Here is a 17,691-nt window from a genome sequence, read left to right on the forward strand (position 1 = left end):
AACTCGGTCATGGAGAAACTGGACTGGCTGTGATGCGGAGTTTGGTCTGGACTAAACAGATTTGCTTCACTTTTCTCAGATCAGTCGCAATTAGTGCAATTCCACCAGTCCGAAGGAAATACTCGGTACTCATGCCTGTCTCTTCTTATCCCCGGTCCCTGGTCTCACCGGTCTTGCATACATCCGGTTTTTACCGTATACAATTTCTATCATTAAAAAAAATTCTTCTTTATACAAAATATGATTAAGCTTAAGATTTGACAATTAAAAATGAAAAATTAAGTTTTATGCCTCTTTTCTTGCTTATAACATAATATTATTTAAATGTCAATTATGTTATTATTGTATAACATTCATTCGCTATATCAGCCAAAATATTTCGAATCCAAAGATGCTGTCATAGAGAGATTTGTATATATGAAAACAATTTGATGGATAATATTGTTGGCATTGCAAAAAATGTTCCGTCAGTTCAATTCAACCATTGTCCGAAATGCTAACACAATTGGGCATTTTGCAAGAATGGCCTTCGCTTGGGGTAATCTTTAATTTTTGTCATTCGCTAAAAGCCCCTTAATTCTAGATTCAAACTCCCGCTCAGTCAAAAATTTTAAAAAAAAAAATTGCAAGTCACAAGTTGAATTTGCAAGGCATAAATTGGACCCTCACTTATGCCTAAAGGGATAAGTTGAGTTGAATTTCAAACTCTACCTTAAGGCGGGAGAAAAAAATTGCTAGAATTTTACCACTCTTAAAGCCTAATTTTGAATAAAAATTTGCCTTCTAAAACATAAGTTGGAGTCCCCAACTTATGCCTTGAAATCCCAACCTCTACCGAAACCCAACTTATGCCTTGCGATTTTTATTTTATTTTACTTAGCTTGAATTCAAACCTAGGATTTCTGGATGTTAAGCGAAGGACAAATATTAAAGAGCAGGGACAAAATTAAAGACCACCCCAAAAGGCGGCCAGAACGCGCAAAAAAAAAAGAACACAATTGGCACAAGGCCCAACAATCGCCAGTAAAATCCAAAAGCAGAATTGGCAAAGGTCGACCAAAAATAGGAAAAGGACCGCCTTTTCTTTACAACTCCTCGAGTACTGAAAATTATCTACATCAACAAAGACACAAACCGGCAATTTTTCATCTATTGCTCTCCCCCAAAATTTTGTTTGTCAACCCTGCAATTAGTCAAACTGGCAGGATTTACAAGCCTTGAATAATAACCGCTGCTCGCAGCTCAATAAAGCAAACCACTTTCTTAGGCAATCAGTTGGATCACATGGATCTGCAGCTGGTGTAACTTCAATGTTAGTTCCAACAAGTTCCTCAAACCTAAGAGGAATTAGGCCAATTAAAGCAATACCAATGGAGAACTGGAGGTGGAGACCCATTCTTTTGGAGTCGCATTGGCAAAGTAATGCACATAAAGAGCTTCTTAATCTCTGAATCCTAACATCTTCATATCCAAAAGCTTTAACTCCAGACCTGGAAGAGATCATTTATATACAATGCCGGTTATAGCATGAAATGAATAAAACAAAAACAAAATTCCAAGTAGAAACGCCACTTTAAAACATAATTACAAACAGAATTAAGAGATACCTATCAAAAAATAAATACAACTAAGAGATAAAACGTTTGAGGTCCATAATATAACTAGCCATCCATCCAAAGGTTCAAATTTATTTCATGGTAAGGTCAAGGAAGTTGGTGACGACCAGCATCTACTCATTCACATACCTTACAAAGATGGTACCTAGATCTAAAATAATCATCAGCCAAATAATCAAGTGCCCTTACAGAAAGTGACTTGTGGTATTCCAATTTTGTTGCCCGTCAACTTCATTCCAAAAGCTGGTTGCGGAATCATGCATACACCAGGAAATTCAGATACCCAACTACTACATGAAATTTGATGGTTTCTATTGCTGATAAGAAGTTGATAGTCTGTACCAACTGCAAACGGAATTTGCTTATTTATCTCTATAGGCCTAGAAAACTTTTCCAAACTCCCCCTCAGAATTCCGACTCATTTTAAGCGGCGGCTAAAGCAATAAAAACCTTATTTTCTTGATACATCATATATAACAACATATTCTAAGCAAACTATCAACAGACATATCTTTTTAACTTTATAGTTTCATGTTAATGTCCATATCCATGCCTTAAAGCGTTTTCCATTGGCAACCCTAGACATAGAATAGCCCTAGTTTATGCAGATTCTGTCTACCAAATCAATGAAATAGTGAGTTCAGTGTCGGTCCAAAGGAGATCAGGCCAATAGATATGGCCATTAAAGCTCTTATCTGCAAAGTGTTATAGCATACAGACCACCAATGAAGAAACAGCTGGGAAACAATTTTGAGGCCGTTCGGTTCCCTGAGCAGAAGTACTTCGATCGATCAGAATACATAACTGCCAACATATATGTGCATGGATGGATGAACTGGTCAAAAGCTTTCGGGATGGCCAAACAAAAACTTATAACACAATGCCACTTATATTCTTGAACTAGTGACATTTGTCCAGTGCTAAGCCTGGGCCCAAGCCAATATTAAAAATTATATTTGTAGTTATTTTTTAATTTTCTTCTACTCTGACTCTTTTGTTTGTGTAACATCAATTCAGCATTTCTTAAAGACTTCTAAAATATTAAAATATAAAAAATTATTTGAAAGTTACAGAGGAACATTTTTATTATATTTTAGACTTTTTAAATAAAATTCAAATAACTGCATGCATGAGAGCTCTTTCATTTTCTATTTTACTGAAACTTTTAAAGATTATAATCTCTAATTATACAAATTGAGCTTTATCATATGTAACATTAGTTTCATTTGTTTTTTTAGTTGAACTCATATTAGCTAATCTATTTTTTTTGCAAAAAATAATAATAAATATTATGATATTCAAGTGGTGTCAAAAATTTATGCTACAAATATTATTGAAATATGATGAAATCAATTAAGTTAAATATGAAATTTTAAGTTAGATAATTACAAGTTTTGATACTAAAAAAAAATTACTTTTTAGCATTCCTTCAAATTAAACAACACAATATATTTTATTTTATTTGAAACTAACACCACAATATTTTTTGAAAAGTTCATGAAAATGATTTTTTTCTTACATTATAAACTTTCTTTTTCCTTCCAACAGAAAGTTAACCATTTTCCCTTAAATTATGTAGAACAATGATTATCCCAACAACAACAACAATAACATTCCCAATATATTCTCACGGGTGAAGTTTGGGAAGGGAGGAGTGTACACAGACTTTATCCTTGCCTTGCAAGGATAGGGAGATTGTTTTCAAAAGACATTCAGCTCAACGGAAAACATTGATTATCCCATTCCGCAAAAGCATTTCAATATTAAAAAATGTCAAAAATTTACTTTCTTTTAGACTTTTTTGTATTATTTTCATTTGGAGAGTTAAATGTAATTTTTCTATAACTATAATATTTTCAAACATTTTCAAAATATATATATGAAACAAATACTTTATAGTTCGTCTTTCAATGTAGTCATTTATTATGTAAAATTTATGTTAAAAGAGTGCACACATAAAATTAGATTAATTAATTTTCGTACTTTGAAATCTTTTCTCAATTGAGACGGAAGGACTAAGATTTACATTTTTGATAACTTTTAAATTTAATAATATTATAAGTTATTTGTGTTTTTTCAATTGAGAACTTATCCAAGTGAAATCCTTGTTGGTTACATGCGTTTGTGAGCATATGCACATTGCAACATTATTACTAAACACAAAATTCAATCAATTCTAAAAGAATGACATAAAATTATAATTAAACATATAAAAGTATCTAACTGTACCCCCAGTTCCAATGTACTTATCACGTTTTGCTTCTCGAGAAAATTTAACTAATCTTCGGAGCCAAATATTTAATTAGATTATATCAATATTTTAAAATTAAATTTAGATACTTGAAAATACGAAAAACACTATAAGTTGTAATTCTTCTCATATAAAAGTGGATTTCTCTTATTTAATAGTAGAGTAAAATTACTTATAGTTTACATAAACTCCATTTGAGGTAATAAAGCACCAAATCTCTGTTAAAAAAATAAAAAGAATCAATTCATGTGCACAAAACAAAAAAGTTTGAAAAATCTTACCACCAAGTATCACATGAATGGCTTAGTGATTTGTCCAATAGTCAAAGGAAAAAATTGTTTGCAGCATCAAATAGGACAAAACCTTAAAGTACAAAAACTAAAATACCTAAAACGCCCACGTGACGACTACAAAAATTTGATGTTCTCCGTTATATATATAGTAGTAATATGAAACTATTGAAGAACATCAGGATAGAGAGAAATATAATAAAGGATTAGGATACCCCACAAAAAAGGCAATGACTTAGTTCACAACAATGTTACCTCACAATATGCTGCTTCAAAGATTCCAAAACAAAAATAAACATCTAAATGATCAGAAAATGGCAAAAACACAAGCATGCAGCTCAGGCCATCAAACAACAATCAAAACTGCAAATAGAGCTCCCTTTCAAATTTCCCCATTTATAACTTAAGCACTGTACGCAAGATAAATGCTGAAAATAATTTAACCATGTTTGGACAATTACCTTCCGAGTTGGCCAAGAAGAGTAGTAATAGCAGCAGCATTGTGCTCTGTTGAACAATATTCCAATAGATCCAATAGTGGGCAGGCAATGTTGTCAAACATCCAATCCCAGCTCTGCTTGAGAGTCAAAAGAGAAACAGCAGAATTAGGCAAAAACTTTGGCGGAATGAATTGAAAAGAAAGTAATTGGCTAACCCCCCCCCCCCCTACCCTCCCTTCCCGCCCACACCTTATTGCCCAATAGGATCCGAGCAATAGAATTATCCCAGATATTAAAAGGGAAAAGATTCTCCAAGAATATCCTCTGTTGAGAAAAGATCCAACAAAAGATGGAGTGAGCACTAAAGAAGATTCAAATAAACAATTTAGGAGTTAAAAAATTAAGAATTTGGGTGGAGAAGTAGTAGGCATTAAAACTTCAATTTCTCCCATGTCTGCTTGACGAATCACTTAGAGAGAATTTCACAACCACCATGCAACCTAGCCATTCATTGCAATATAGAAGTACACCTTGTTAGCCCAAATAAACCGCGACGAACTAAGTACAGAGAATAATTGTGTGAGAACTAACTGAAAGACATTAAAAGGGGAACAAATATTACTCCTATCCAATTAAATGGTGTAATTCCCAATAAGATTGACCTTAATTATTCCTAAATGAAATCCATTTGTATTTTCTTTTGCATTTTCCATCCTTCTGCAAATACAAAGTCCAGGATGTAAATGCACCATGCTAAGTTAATGTATTTGTACTATTTGTATCTCATTTTAGGTTAATAGGAATTAGAGTGGATTAAAACGTTCATGCCAAAAAGTTTTGACCTAAATGAATCAAATAACCTATAACTAATCTATGTAAATTAAATCATAAAAGAGTTAATCATTACCCATTACATGACAAGGCTTCTTTTTTGTTTTGTTGAGACTGTTACCATCTATTACATGACAAGACTAATTCCAAACAATTCTAAAAAAAATTATAAGGTCTCCAAACAATTCTAATAAAATCAGAAAAAACTAAAAGCAACAAATATATTGACCAAAGGGAATTATCCGTTCAACAAGTTAGGGAAACACAAGGGAATGGGATTTTTTGGGATTTGAGGTTCAGGAGGAATTACCAAGATTGGGAGGTGACCGAGCTTCAGAGATTGCTAGCTTTACTTCACAAGCAATGCGAGCCAGTCGACAGACACGATGCTTTGAGTTGGGAGTTGGGGAATAATAAAGCGTTCTCTGTCAAGTCCTTCTATGAGAAGCGTCTGGCTAGGGTGGAGGTTAGCTTTCCATATGATTCGGTATGGATACCTAAGGTACCGAGGAAGGTGTGTTTCTTCTCGTGGCTAGCTACTAGAGGGGTGATTTTGACAGCGGAGAATCTTAGGAAACGGGTTCTTTGCATAAGCTGGTGTTTTCTTTGTAAGGAGGCAGGTGAGGATGTGGATCATATTTTGCAACATTGTAAGGTAGCCATGAGGTTATGGTGGGATATCTTTAGAAGGTTTGACGTTTCCTGGGCTATGCCAAGATCTGTGGAGGAGTTGATGTTGAGCTGGAAGAGTGGAGCTAGGAGAAGAAGGCACAAGGCTCGGAATGTTACTCCTCTTGCTTTAATGTGGGTCATTTGGAAAGACAGAAATAGGAGAGCTTTTGAAGGGTGGAGATGAGCTTAGCTCAATTAAGGAGTAGTCTCCGATCCCTTATTTTCTTTTGGTGCACTCCATGCAGTTCCTGTTAGTTTAGAGGACTGGGTGTCTTTTGGAGAGAACCGTATTTTGTAGGTTCCCCGTTTTGGTATACTTCTTGTATATGGCCAAGTTGGACTTCTTATTATCAATGAAACTTTTTACTTGATCAATTAAAAAAAATATTGACGAGAGGCAAACGGCAGGTATGAGACAACAGGTGGCAAAGCATGGAAGATCTTGTAGTGAATGGGCAAGAGGACGGGAGGGGAAGTTAGCGTGTTTGGTTGCGTGAGAGGAGGAAAGAGAGAAGCATGCAAGTAAAAGCACCCTGTTATCCCCTGAGGGAATGGATAAATTTGAACCAAGAGAAGTTCATAATTCTGATGCCCTTCACTATCCAGTCATATCCTCTCAAAAAGAAAAACAAATATTGGATAAATGCCCGTTTTAATACTCTTGAAAACAAAGCCCCTAAGTTCCTCTCTGACACTACATTCCTTATCTATATCTTGAGGTCTACCATTTTTATATCCAATTTATCATCTATATTCCTGGATTAAATGCAATAATTTACTGAACCTCAGAGCAGCTCTGGCAAACTACGTATTGAAGGAAAAATAAACACCGTCACAGAACCCTATATACCAATGTCAAACAAGATACAAACTCAAAATTCAATCTAAGGAGACCCCTTCAGCAGAAGATTCAACCGCATTTCGGACCTCATAAGGTTTCGTGGACAAAAAATGCTCGTCAAGGTTTGATCGTGATCTATGAAGCTAAGTCGCAAGTTGTTTGCTAAATACTTCCATATGAAAAAAGTGTAAGAGTAGCTTTAGCTTTTCTACAAATAAAATTTTAAAAACTCTAAAGCAATTATAAAGAATTTTAAGACACCATTTGTACAAGAGCTCTCTGCAAAAATTTAAATAACTAGGCTGCAGATTTGAACAAACTTGTACAGAAGATTCATCAAGCACTCATCATTTGAGCTACATACTGTTCATATTGTATATCCAGCAATAACAAATTAAGGCTTCAATGATTAATTTAATTGTTAAGCTAAAGCGTTACTCCTTTACCATCTGCAACAATAAGTAACGGTGCGGTAATTACTTTTAAGAAATCAGCATCCACTACTGAATGAACAACGAACAGATTTTGGATCTCTCCTTACAAGTGGGGTTCCTAAATATGGATACTACAAAGAATGCATAAAAAAACATCCTAGTCATTTGAATAACATTTCTGCACACTTCTCCAAGCAATAAAAAGGACAGCACAAAGCAATACTATGTTTTTTCAACTAGATAAGGTAAAATAATTTTATTAAAGAATTAACAACACAAAGAAGCCAGTAGTATGCGAGAGTACTTATCACTGCCTTGTGATAAGTTTGTTTTTTTTCACTAATTATTGATAATGTATTGAGCCGGAACTTTTAAACTTATAAAAGAATGACACTGTGTCCTGCAACAGAGTAGTGTCATTCATTTAAAGAAAAAGAATGATCCGAAAAGAAATAACAGAGAAACAACAAAGAGGATAGAAGTTCACAAGATTATAGAGTAAGGAAACAAAAAAAGAAATAATCATACCATGAAACCTGCAACAAGCTCCACCAGTGCAAGGGTATCAATCAACTGGCATGAATCCCCAGAAGTAACATAGGCCGACTGGACTAAATCTACACCATCTGAGGATTCCTCAGTTATCCTTCCATCAGATCTGATTCCACGTCTTGATGAGTTCAATGATTCCATCAAATCTGACCCCACAGCAGAGCAAGCATAATTCTTAAGACTATCCAAGAGTGAGGATGCAACAATATCCATGGTAGCTGCACCCTCTGAAAATGGGCACTTACAACCTGAACAAATCCTAGACAGAGACTCAAACGAAGATGGAACACAGGAAAGAGGACTAGGAGATGATCTATTCTTGTGAATAAGCATCACCAATGACTTCACGACAGTCATAGCTAAACCATACTCTTTGAAGGTAAAGTATTTAGAACCACATAGATAAGCAAATACATGAAGAATATTTAGAGCATCAGATCTCAGCATCCTTAAAATGTTGCAGGAAGCCTCACAAACAAAACCAACATGGTCAACTGCGGCACATACTGATGCTAGCAAAATGCCTCCAATTAGCAACAACTGAGTAGGAGCTGGTTGCTTGCACAAGCTTATACTACGACCATCCAAAATAAGATTGATTCCTGAATCGGATGCAAGCTTTGAATCAGAACTTACAGCATGCACCAGCAATTTACCATGCAAAAGAAAATCCTCCATAAGAGAAAGTACATCATACAAGTTGCAAGATTCCACAAATATCCTTCTCGTATCTTCAAGTGAGAGGTCTGCAAATATGGAAGATTAGGAATAGCTTAGAATATACAATGTAAAAGTTTCTGCGAAACATCTTGCTAATGCAAATAAACAATAAGGCCAGGAACCTTTATATATATGCTGAGAAACAGTATTTATGAAAAGGACCAGGTCTCTCTCCCAATCGTCTCCAAAGGCTCTCGTTACAGTATCAGAAATGTAGAGTAGTAAGAGCGAAAGGAGGACACATGTCTTCTCCCTGAAAAGAGTGGCAAGAAAGAAGGTAAAATGTTAGCTCCTGTTTCATTATCAACATGTATTCAAATTTGAAAACATTTGCTATGCTAATGAAGCATAGGAATAACACTTGAGGTAAACAAGGACAAGACTAATGCACATAAACTAAGAACGTCATGCACGCCTGAGAATGACAATTTGGCTCAAAGCATCTTAATTCATGCATACAGCTTAAAATATGTAAACACTCCAGATTGCAATAAGAAATAAGGCATCTAGAAGAGAAGCCAAACAGAATAGATTAAAAAAAACAAATCCAGGATAATTTATCAAAAAAATTATATAAACCTCCGTACATCATCATCACAACCTTGAACCTCCTAATTTCATTATTAACGAGTGATTCCTTTTCTATGTTGTAAGTCATCCTTTCTGATCACAATCAACATGTGCCAAAACACCAAGTGCTTTTCAATTGTTACAAACAGCCACAGTGAAGGGGATAGCAGCTTGAGATTCACAGTGAGAGGAGCATACATATGGTTAGGTAATGCAGGGGATCAACGTGTGTGTTGGCCTTGGAAAGAGACCTGGAAGGTAACTCCTTTCAAAGTGTCATGTCATGTCTGGCTATAGCAAATAAGGCATGTCTCACCCATGAGAATTTACAAAGAAGAGGCTGGCAATTGAGCTCCAGGTGCTTTCTTTGTAAGGAAGCCCAGACGACAATAGCCATCTGTTTTGCATTGTAGAGTAACTGATCAATTGTGGCAGTTGTTTTTGACCCTGGGGAACGAAATGGGCGGTGACACAGAATACCTATGACCTGTTGAGATGCTTGAACATTGAAGAAAAGAATGTAAGGAACAAGATATGCTGAAAGGCCATCCCAGCTTGTATCTGGAAAGTTCGGAGAGAAAGGAATGCTAGGTGTTTTGATGGCAAACAAAACTATTTACAGAAGACTAAGCTTGAACATATTTTTTTTCCATATCTGGTGTAAAGAAACTTTTTTGTAGTAGAATCAGCTATGTTGCTCGGACTCTTCAAAAATATCGATGGTTGTGTGTTGGACACTCCAAAGTTAGTGCATTGTTGGAGAATCCGACATGCGGCAACAGACGTGAAGAGTCCACACAAGTTAGAGAATCAGAGTCAATATTACAGATTTTGGATCCTCTCTAAGTAGGATAGGATAGTAGGACTTACTGTTTTCTTTTGTAAATTTGGCTTCCAGCAGGAGCAGCACAGATTTTTGTGCTGATGAATATACTGTTACCACTTTCAAGAAAAAAATCCAGGCTGTCAAGTGGCATATATTTGAATCTCATCCATGGCCATTTGACCTTAGGATAGATATTTTTTCTCTTCTCTAATATGTGCAGGCCTTGGGCTAAATCCTACCTTCTAACTTTTAGGGTGTGTTTGGAAATTACTGTCCAATTACTAGGTTAGTAACAATACAGCCTAGTAATTACAAAAATTTGTTTGCATAGCATAATTACAAAGCAATTCCCTGAGTCATGTTTGGTTGCACAAGTGTAATTACATAGTTAGATATTCTTTAATTTAGAATAAATCTTTAAATAAAATAAAAACTTTTCTAAATTAACAAGTAAATAAATTTTAATGTATGACAATTATGTGTGTACGAAATTACGAAATATTAAATATTATTTATTACTAGGTATATAAAATACATATTTTTTACAAATATATTTAATAATTATAAACGGGTAACTAATACTATAGTAAGGAGTAACTGATATCTTCCAGCTCATGTGAATATAATATAAAATTGCATTTTTTTAAAAAAAAAAAAAGGATAGATATCAATTTAGAATGTGTTTCTCTATAATAAATATTTATATTAATGAATAGAAAACAAAGCTAGTAGAACACGAAATTGTTGTTAATAATTGTTCCTCGTATATTTAATTTGGAAGAGATAGAGGTAAATCCGAAATTGTTCGAACTGTGTAATCATCAATTACTGACATTGGTAAGTGACCCAAGAGTATAAAACGAATAATATATTTGATATGTCACCTTGTAATTACACCATATAATTACCAGCAATTCTCACCTCCCTTGAGAATGGAGGAGCGTAATTACTCCCCCAATAAAACCTAATTCCATGCGGAGCAAGTAATTACTTGGCCAGATATATGACCAGCCCAATAATGTGTAACACCCAAACCAATTACAAGGTGGCTTCCCAAACAGGCTCTTATAAACATGTGAAAGTAAAAAAGCATTGAGATGATTATGTCATATTGAAATATCAAGAACAAAGTATAGGTGAACATCCCTGATAAAAAAACATAGTATAGATGGACATGATTTTGCTATGCCCAATGCAAAGTAAGCATGAAACCTAACTAACAAGCATGAAACCTGACTAACAATTGAATAGATAGCTTACTTGTTTGAAATTTCTTCAAGATTCAAAAGAGTCACCAAAATACTCCCAAGAGAAGTATCTGCTGATGCAGAGCATTGAGCAAGACAACTGCTGGTAGCACGGTAAACACTTGAAATGCTATTCTCTTCATTGTCATTTGAAAAGATGACACAATACTTGACAAAACCATCCCATAATGACACCACTCTCCTTTCCAGTGAAATCTGCAACCCCTCACTTGCAGGAGCAGCCAAATCTGATCTGCACAATGCTCCCGATGCATCTGCATAGGAACTGCAAGATAACTTGGAAGCGGCACCAAGGCTTAATCTCTTAGCTGAATCAACATGATCTTTTTTCTCGGGTAATGATGAATTTTTTGGAGGATCAAAGGCACGGTGTTTTAACTGGTTAGGATTAATTTGCACATTGATAACATCAAAATTTCCTGATGAAGCCAGAGTCCCCATTGCATTTGAGAATCCCTCATATAAAGGTGTGTTACTCGATTCAAGTGCCACACTGCTACGGTACTGAATCTCAGGAAGTGTAGGCGATAAAGGCATTTCAATTGCTAGACGATAAGACTCTTCATCATTATCGTTATCCAAATTGAGAAGTTTTATATAATCACCACCGACAAGTTCATCAATATCTCCCAGATCATCATCTTTCCCATCCTTCCAATCCTGGGCAGTTTGTGGAAGGTTATAGAACATTGGAGATGGATGTGCGCAAACATCAGGTATGACACCAGAACTGTTTAAAGGCTGCATGCCTAGTTCACGGGATTTTCTTTTCTTCTTGTGAGATCTAAAATGCTCGCTGCACATATCATGTTGCATGCCAGCTACCAAATGCTTTTCCTCATCATGATGTCCATCTTTTATACTATTCAACATACCATCATGTAAAGAAGTTTTCTGTGCCAGCTGTCTTTGCCTTTTGTTACCCTCGGAATTTAAGTTTCCATTATATTCAACGTCATCAATAGATCTCCTCATCTTCTTATGATGTGAGGCTCTCCTGTCAGTAGAAATACAACTGATAGGACTCTTGATATTACTTTCAGCAATTGCTACAACATTCTCATTGTACTTTTTTCTTGCATCTCCAGACAAACTGGATATGGTCGGTTCTAAGTCCAATTTTCCTTCAGCTGATAAAGCTGATGTTGTGATGGAAGCACATCTTTCCTGTGAGCCCACCAATAGCCTATCAGAAAAAGATGTCGAACTGGAATTCATGGCAGAACTCTGTAACGCTTTTTTGTTGGAACCTCTAAGCAAAGGCTCCAATTTAGAGTTAATACCTGATATTGACCCAGGGTTGTTCCCTCCACATACAGGAAGCGAAGGTACACTACATTTTATCTTTTGCTTGGATGGATCAGACACAACAGCACCAAACTGCACAGGATCATTTCCAAGATGACAGTGCGTATCACAAGCTTCAAAACCAGAATAATTGTTTTTCAGGTTGAAGCTGCAAACCTGCACCAGCAGGAATATTGTATCAACAAGAAACCGTTGAACCACAGATTGCATCAATTTAATTAAAGGAATTAAAGGGAAAAGGGAATAAACAAACCAACATAAAAGTAAATGGGTATATCTATGAAAATGGAGCAGGTATAAACAACTGAGCTCTTTCTGAATATATCATATACTATTTCCAAAATTCTGATGAACATTCTGCGAGAGCGTGCATGACGCCAAAAATAGTCAAAAAAACAAATGTTAATGAAGTTCAGCAAATTCTTGAAAACGTTAAGCTTATTGTTTAAACAGTCACAATTTCTGTTCCTACCAACTCCGGTTCTGGTAGAAAATTTCCAAATAGAAGACATACTTCCCCAAGGTTTCTTGAGAAAAACTTGATCAAAAACACCTTCTTACTACATAAGAGCTTTAACTATACCAAGCACGAGAGAAACAAACCTTTTCCAGGTCATGCTCATCACCTTGAGAGAAGCAACCATCCAATATATTTAGACGTCTTGAGAAATGAACAAACTCCTGCTTTAAGCTACGTAGATTTTGCTGTAGTATATAATTACGGGTTTTTTCAAACTTGGCTACTTCTTTGGCATGCTTTACCAGCCTCTTTTCAAACTTCAATTGCTTCTTCAACAGCTTACCTTTAGCAGTTTCAACATGTAAATTACTATCATATGCACGAAGAGGACAAGCAACAAAAGACCTTGCAGAAACTAGCTTTTCAATTTCCTTCTGCAGTTCATCAGCCTTTTTTCTGTAATTTTCAACCTCTTCAGAAAGCTGATCAGCACGATCTTTTTCTTCTGATGCCTTCTTTTTATATGCTTCTGCAGCCTTTCTTTGCTTCTTCTTTTTTTTCATCGCTGATTTAACACGCTTTTTCTCAACCAGCACCTTCTGTTCCATTTCCTGGATCCTTTTTTGGGCTGCACCAGAATTCAGAGTTACATCTACCATGGTAACATCTCTCTCCACTGCACCTGGACCAAGCTCAGATGATAATTGAGCAGTTCCAAGAGTTGTCCCTTCACGAGGTACGGTGTTAACCATTTTACCAGATGACATGAGTTCACTTATCTCTTTCTTTAAATTATCAATCTCTCGTCTATCCTGTTCCAGCTGCCGATATAGATCAGTAGCACGACTTTTTTCATCCATGGCAATCTTGTGGTTGGTTTCTGCAATCTTTTTTTGGTCAGCAGCTTTCATCACTGCTGCATCTGCACGTTTTCTCTCTTTAGATGTGTTTTCTCTTTCTGCCTCAAGCTTCTTCTTAGCATCTTCAAACTCCAAAGTCACCGAAGCCAACTTTGATTTCACTTGATCAGCTTCTTTCTTCAGATTTTCCAAATTAAGTCTATTTCCTTCGGCTCTTTTCCTTTCAACATCAGCAAGTCTCCTCTCTTCAACAGCCCTTGTTTTCTCAGCCTTCCATTTTGTCCTCAAGTCATCCGCCTTTTTCCTCTCCAAGTCGGCCTTCTTTTTCTCCGAATCTGCTCTCAATCGTTCTTTCTCAAGAAGGTTGTTGAGCTCATTTACCTTTGTTTCCCTCTGAGAGAGATGCTCCTTAAGCTCTGTAATTTCTCTACCTCCATCATTTTTCTTCAAGGAAAGAATCTCATTCTTCAACCCAGCAACTTCACTCTCTAAAGAAACCCTTAAAGCAGATTCCTTTACCTTTTCCTCCTTTTCATTATTTGCCCTAAGTTTCTCATCATCAACAGCTGGACAAAAGACAGCAGCAAAGCAATGTGTGTCAGTGACAAGAAACAAAACAGACGATCAAAGAATGTAAGTGTCTAACAATACAATATTCTCACTACACACCAAGTTGCTATGACACCAATAAATACACCAAGTGTTTACATTTCTAGGCACTTTCTTAATCATCAAGCAGACTGGTATAGTCAAAGTATTACTAGCATTTTCTTAGCCTGGTATGGTCTTAATTTGCAGTGGTAATTTACGAATTTGTCAATCCTTCTAGTTGTAAGTTAATACACAAAAATGCCATTTCAGTAATTATACCTTTGGTGAGAGACAAATTTTCGGATTGCATTTTTTTGACTTGTTGTTCATAAATGGAGAGACCTTTACGAAGAGCATTTCTTCGCTCTTCAAGCTTGGTGTACCCCTCTTTCAATTTAATGTACTTGTCTTTCCACTGCAATGCAAAGCCAAATCCAAAAATCAGCCAGCAGAAGAAGAAGAAGAAATCAATAATAGAAACAAGTGAATAAACTTACAGTAATACAGCAGGGATTATTAGTAAGTTGATCGTGTTTAATCATTACATCATCCGCCATTGATGTTTCTTCATACATATGGAAACTACTAGCACTAGGGCTCACATTCGCTAAACCCTCGGCTAAACCCTATTTTCGAATTCTTAAACAGTTAAAGTTAAGCACCGGATGGATACAGGCATATCAAGTGGAGACTAAACCGGGTTTTGTGAAGTCGGTTCGGGTTTCATCATTCACGCAGACGCAGTGGTAAACCGGGTCCGCCGCCTATCACTCAGGGTTACTCAACTCAAATATGACTATGAAAATACTGCTGCCACTCACTCTGGTGTCTCCTTAGCAAAGAAAACTTATCTTAAGACATAAATGAGTTCGCCTCTTCTTTTTTTTCCTTTTACGCTTACATAAAAATTGATAAGTCAAAGGAATAACTAAATCTATATATAAAATAAAGCTAGGCATAAGCAAGCTGATGTGGCATCTCTCTTTGGCCAAGGATTCTATTTATCTTTTTTCTCTTTTTTTTTTGGACTTTTTTCTCATTTTTCTCAATTATTTTATTTCAAAAAGTCATCTTCATAACTCACCTCTATATCTTCATAAATTCTACTCTTAATTGATATTTTAATATCCATAACTCTCAAACCTTTGATGTTCATAACCCCCCAATTATATAATTTTGCATTAGATGATCCTCTTAATGGTATGCTAATATAGGAGAATTGAGAGACCAGACAAGGAGAAGTCGTGATTCAATCTCTTTCAAGAACCTTTTACTTTCCTTATGAGCAAGTCTTATTGGTGTAACATGGAAAAATTGAGATACCATTCAGAGAAGCCATAATTGAAAGCTTCTCTTCTACCTAGGCTCTGTAATACTTTGTTGGAGACTTAGAGTAGTTTTCTTTTATGCTATGTGTAGTCTACATTTAGTAGATTCCTTGTAATCTTGTTCTAATCTCATTAGAAATTTGTCTATGATTAGTAGATTCTTTGTAATCTTGTATTTTTCTTGTCCTAATCTCATTAGAACTTTTGTTGCAGATGATGAAGATTAACACTATGTAATTTTTCTTGTCCTAATCTCACTATGGCTACGAGGACATACCATATAGCAATAGAAAAGGATCTTGCCCAAGAGACGGATCAAATTTCAATGTCATTTTTGGTATTTTCTATCTGTTAATTTTTAGAATTACAATTTTTTTCTTTAACAATTCTAGCATTCTTTTTGTCAACAATTTTTTCTCCTTTTTTCTTTTTTCCCATTTCATGCAAAAAAAAAAAAAAAAAAATTGGTTTGCTCTTAAGACCGAACCGACATACAAATATAGTATGCTATTGAGATGGTAATGCTCTAACTATCATTGTTCGAAATTCTTTTGAGAGAAATTATTTCTATGTATGAATTATAGTGTTCTCTAAAGGTTTTATTTGCTTAGTTAACTATTCTTCTGTTTTTTCTTTTCATTGGTGAGGTTCATTTTTTATGTGTCCAGAGTGTTTTTCAAAGTAGAAGCATGGTGAGGAAGCCAACATATATTTGTGTGCTTAAGGAAGTATCTATATATCATTCCGCAATCATGTGGATCAACTTAACAAACCTATTGATGGAATATGAGAATGTAAAATTAGTTTGTAATTTTCAAACTACATTTCAATTCATAAGAAAGTTGTTTATTGATATGTAAAATTAATGCAGCCCTCAAATTTTCACATTTTCATAGATTACTGCAATACGCATGGAAGATTTAAAAATTTGTATAAAATTACAAAAGCAAGATCATTCGTAAAAATACTCATCAAGAATGAATAATTCTTGATAAATATTGAAGTACATTGATGAACTTTATCGACATGTGTACATTGATGAACTTTATCGACATGTGATCTTTATAAACCAAATGTAGAAGATAGAAGCGGAAGATAACCAATTATAACCAAGATTATTTTTGAATGTTTCATATTGGACATAAATAATGATTAGGATATGGTTTTTTTTAATCATTTCATTAAATTAATAAAAAGAGAAGGACGAGTTTGACTTGATTATTTAAAAGAAGGATGATAATACTTACTGATTTTATGGAGGAATTGACCAAGCAAAGGTAAGAACATAAAAAAAAGAGTGGGAAAAAAGGAGAAGCGAAAAAAATGTTGGGATGAATACAAAGAAGAGTAGGATTACGCGAGCAAAAATTATTAAGATGAAAACAATAAGGGGAAAACATATAAAAAAGAAGGGCAGATAATCAAGAAAAATAACAAAGAATGGAAAAGGCGATCTTAAAAATGTAAGGTAATGAGAATATATATCATCAAATTTTTTTTATTATTATTTTACTTTTTCCCAATTAAATTTGTAACATTGCGAAACAAAATTTTTGACTTAAAATATTTACAAGAAGTACCTAAAGAAAAAATTAAGACCGGAGGCTTAAAATTAAGTGTTTTTGCCACACCAGTGGCACATGATTCTTGTGACATAGGAGATGGGAGGGTCAAAATTAAGGAGGGTCATTTGTTTGACATTGAATTTGTCGAGGATCTTTTCGTATTTGGTATCAACCTTGGAAATGTGGCTAGAACAACGGATTATTTTGGTTGAAGAACAGAGAAAAAGACCAAATTGATCAATGATTGATCTTTTCAATTAAAAAAAAA

The 17,691-nt window shown here is 35.0% G+C and overlaps 1 protein-coding gene across 1 annotated transcript; it reads right to left on the reverse strand.

The window, feature by feature from the left end:
* Positions 1-984: 984 nt before the first annotated feature.
* LOC132611244 (uncharacterized) lies at positions 985-15,429 on the reverse strand. The gene is made up of 8 exons (XM_060325668.1): positions 15,028-15,429; positions 14,810-14,945; positions 13,223-14,505; positions 11,304-12,775; positions 8,770-8,900; positions 7,904-8,673; positions 4,619-4,731; positions 985-1,490 (listed from the first exon to the last, which is right to left on the reverse strand). The coding sequence occupies exons 1-8, from the start codon at positions 15,103-15,105 to the stop codon at positions 1,190-1,192; spliced, it is 4,284 nt and encodes a 1,427-aa protein (XP_060181651.1). The 5' UTR covers positions 15,106-15,429; the 3' UTR covers positions 985-1,189.
* Positions 15,430-17,691: the final 2,262 nt, after the last annotated feature.

Source organism: Lycium barbarum, chromosome 9 (genome assembly GCF_019175385.1).
Source record: "Lycium barbarum isolate Lr01 chromosome 9, ASM1917538v2, whole genome shotgun sequence".
NCBI classification, from domain to species: Eukaryota; Viridiplantae; Streptophyta; class Magnoliopsida; order Solanales; family Solanaceae; genus Lycium; species Lycium barbarum.

Coding starts and splice junctions, on each gene's coding strand:
- LOC132611244 (XM_060325668.1), bottom strand. CDS start 15,105: ATGTATGAAGAAACATCAATGGCGGATGATGTAATGATTAAACACGAT. Junction 8,901..11,303: donor CTTGAAGAAATTTCAAACAA/GTAAGCTATCTA, acceptor CACTCTTTTCAG/GGAGAAGACATGTGTCCTCC. Junction 1,491..4,618: donor CTTCTTGGCCAACTCGGAAG/GTAATTGTCCAA, acceptor GATCTCTTCCAG/GTCTGGAGTTAAAGCTTTTG.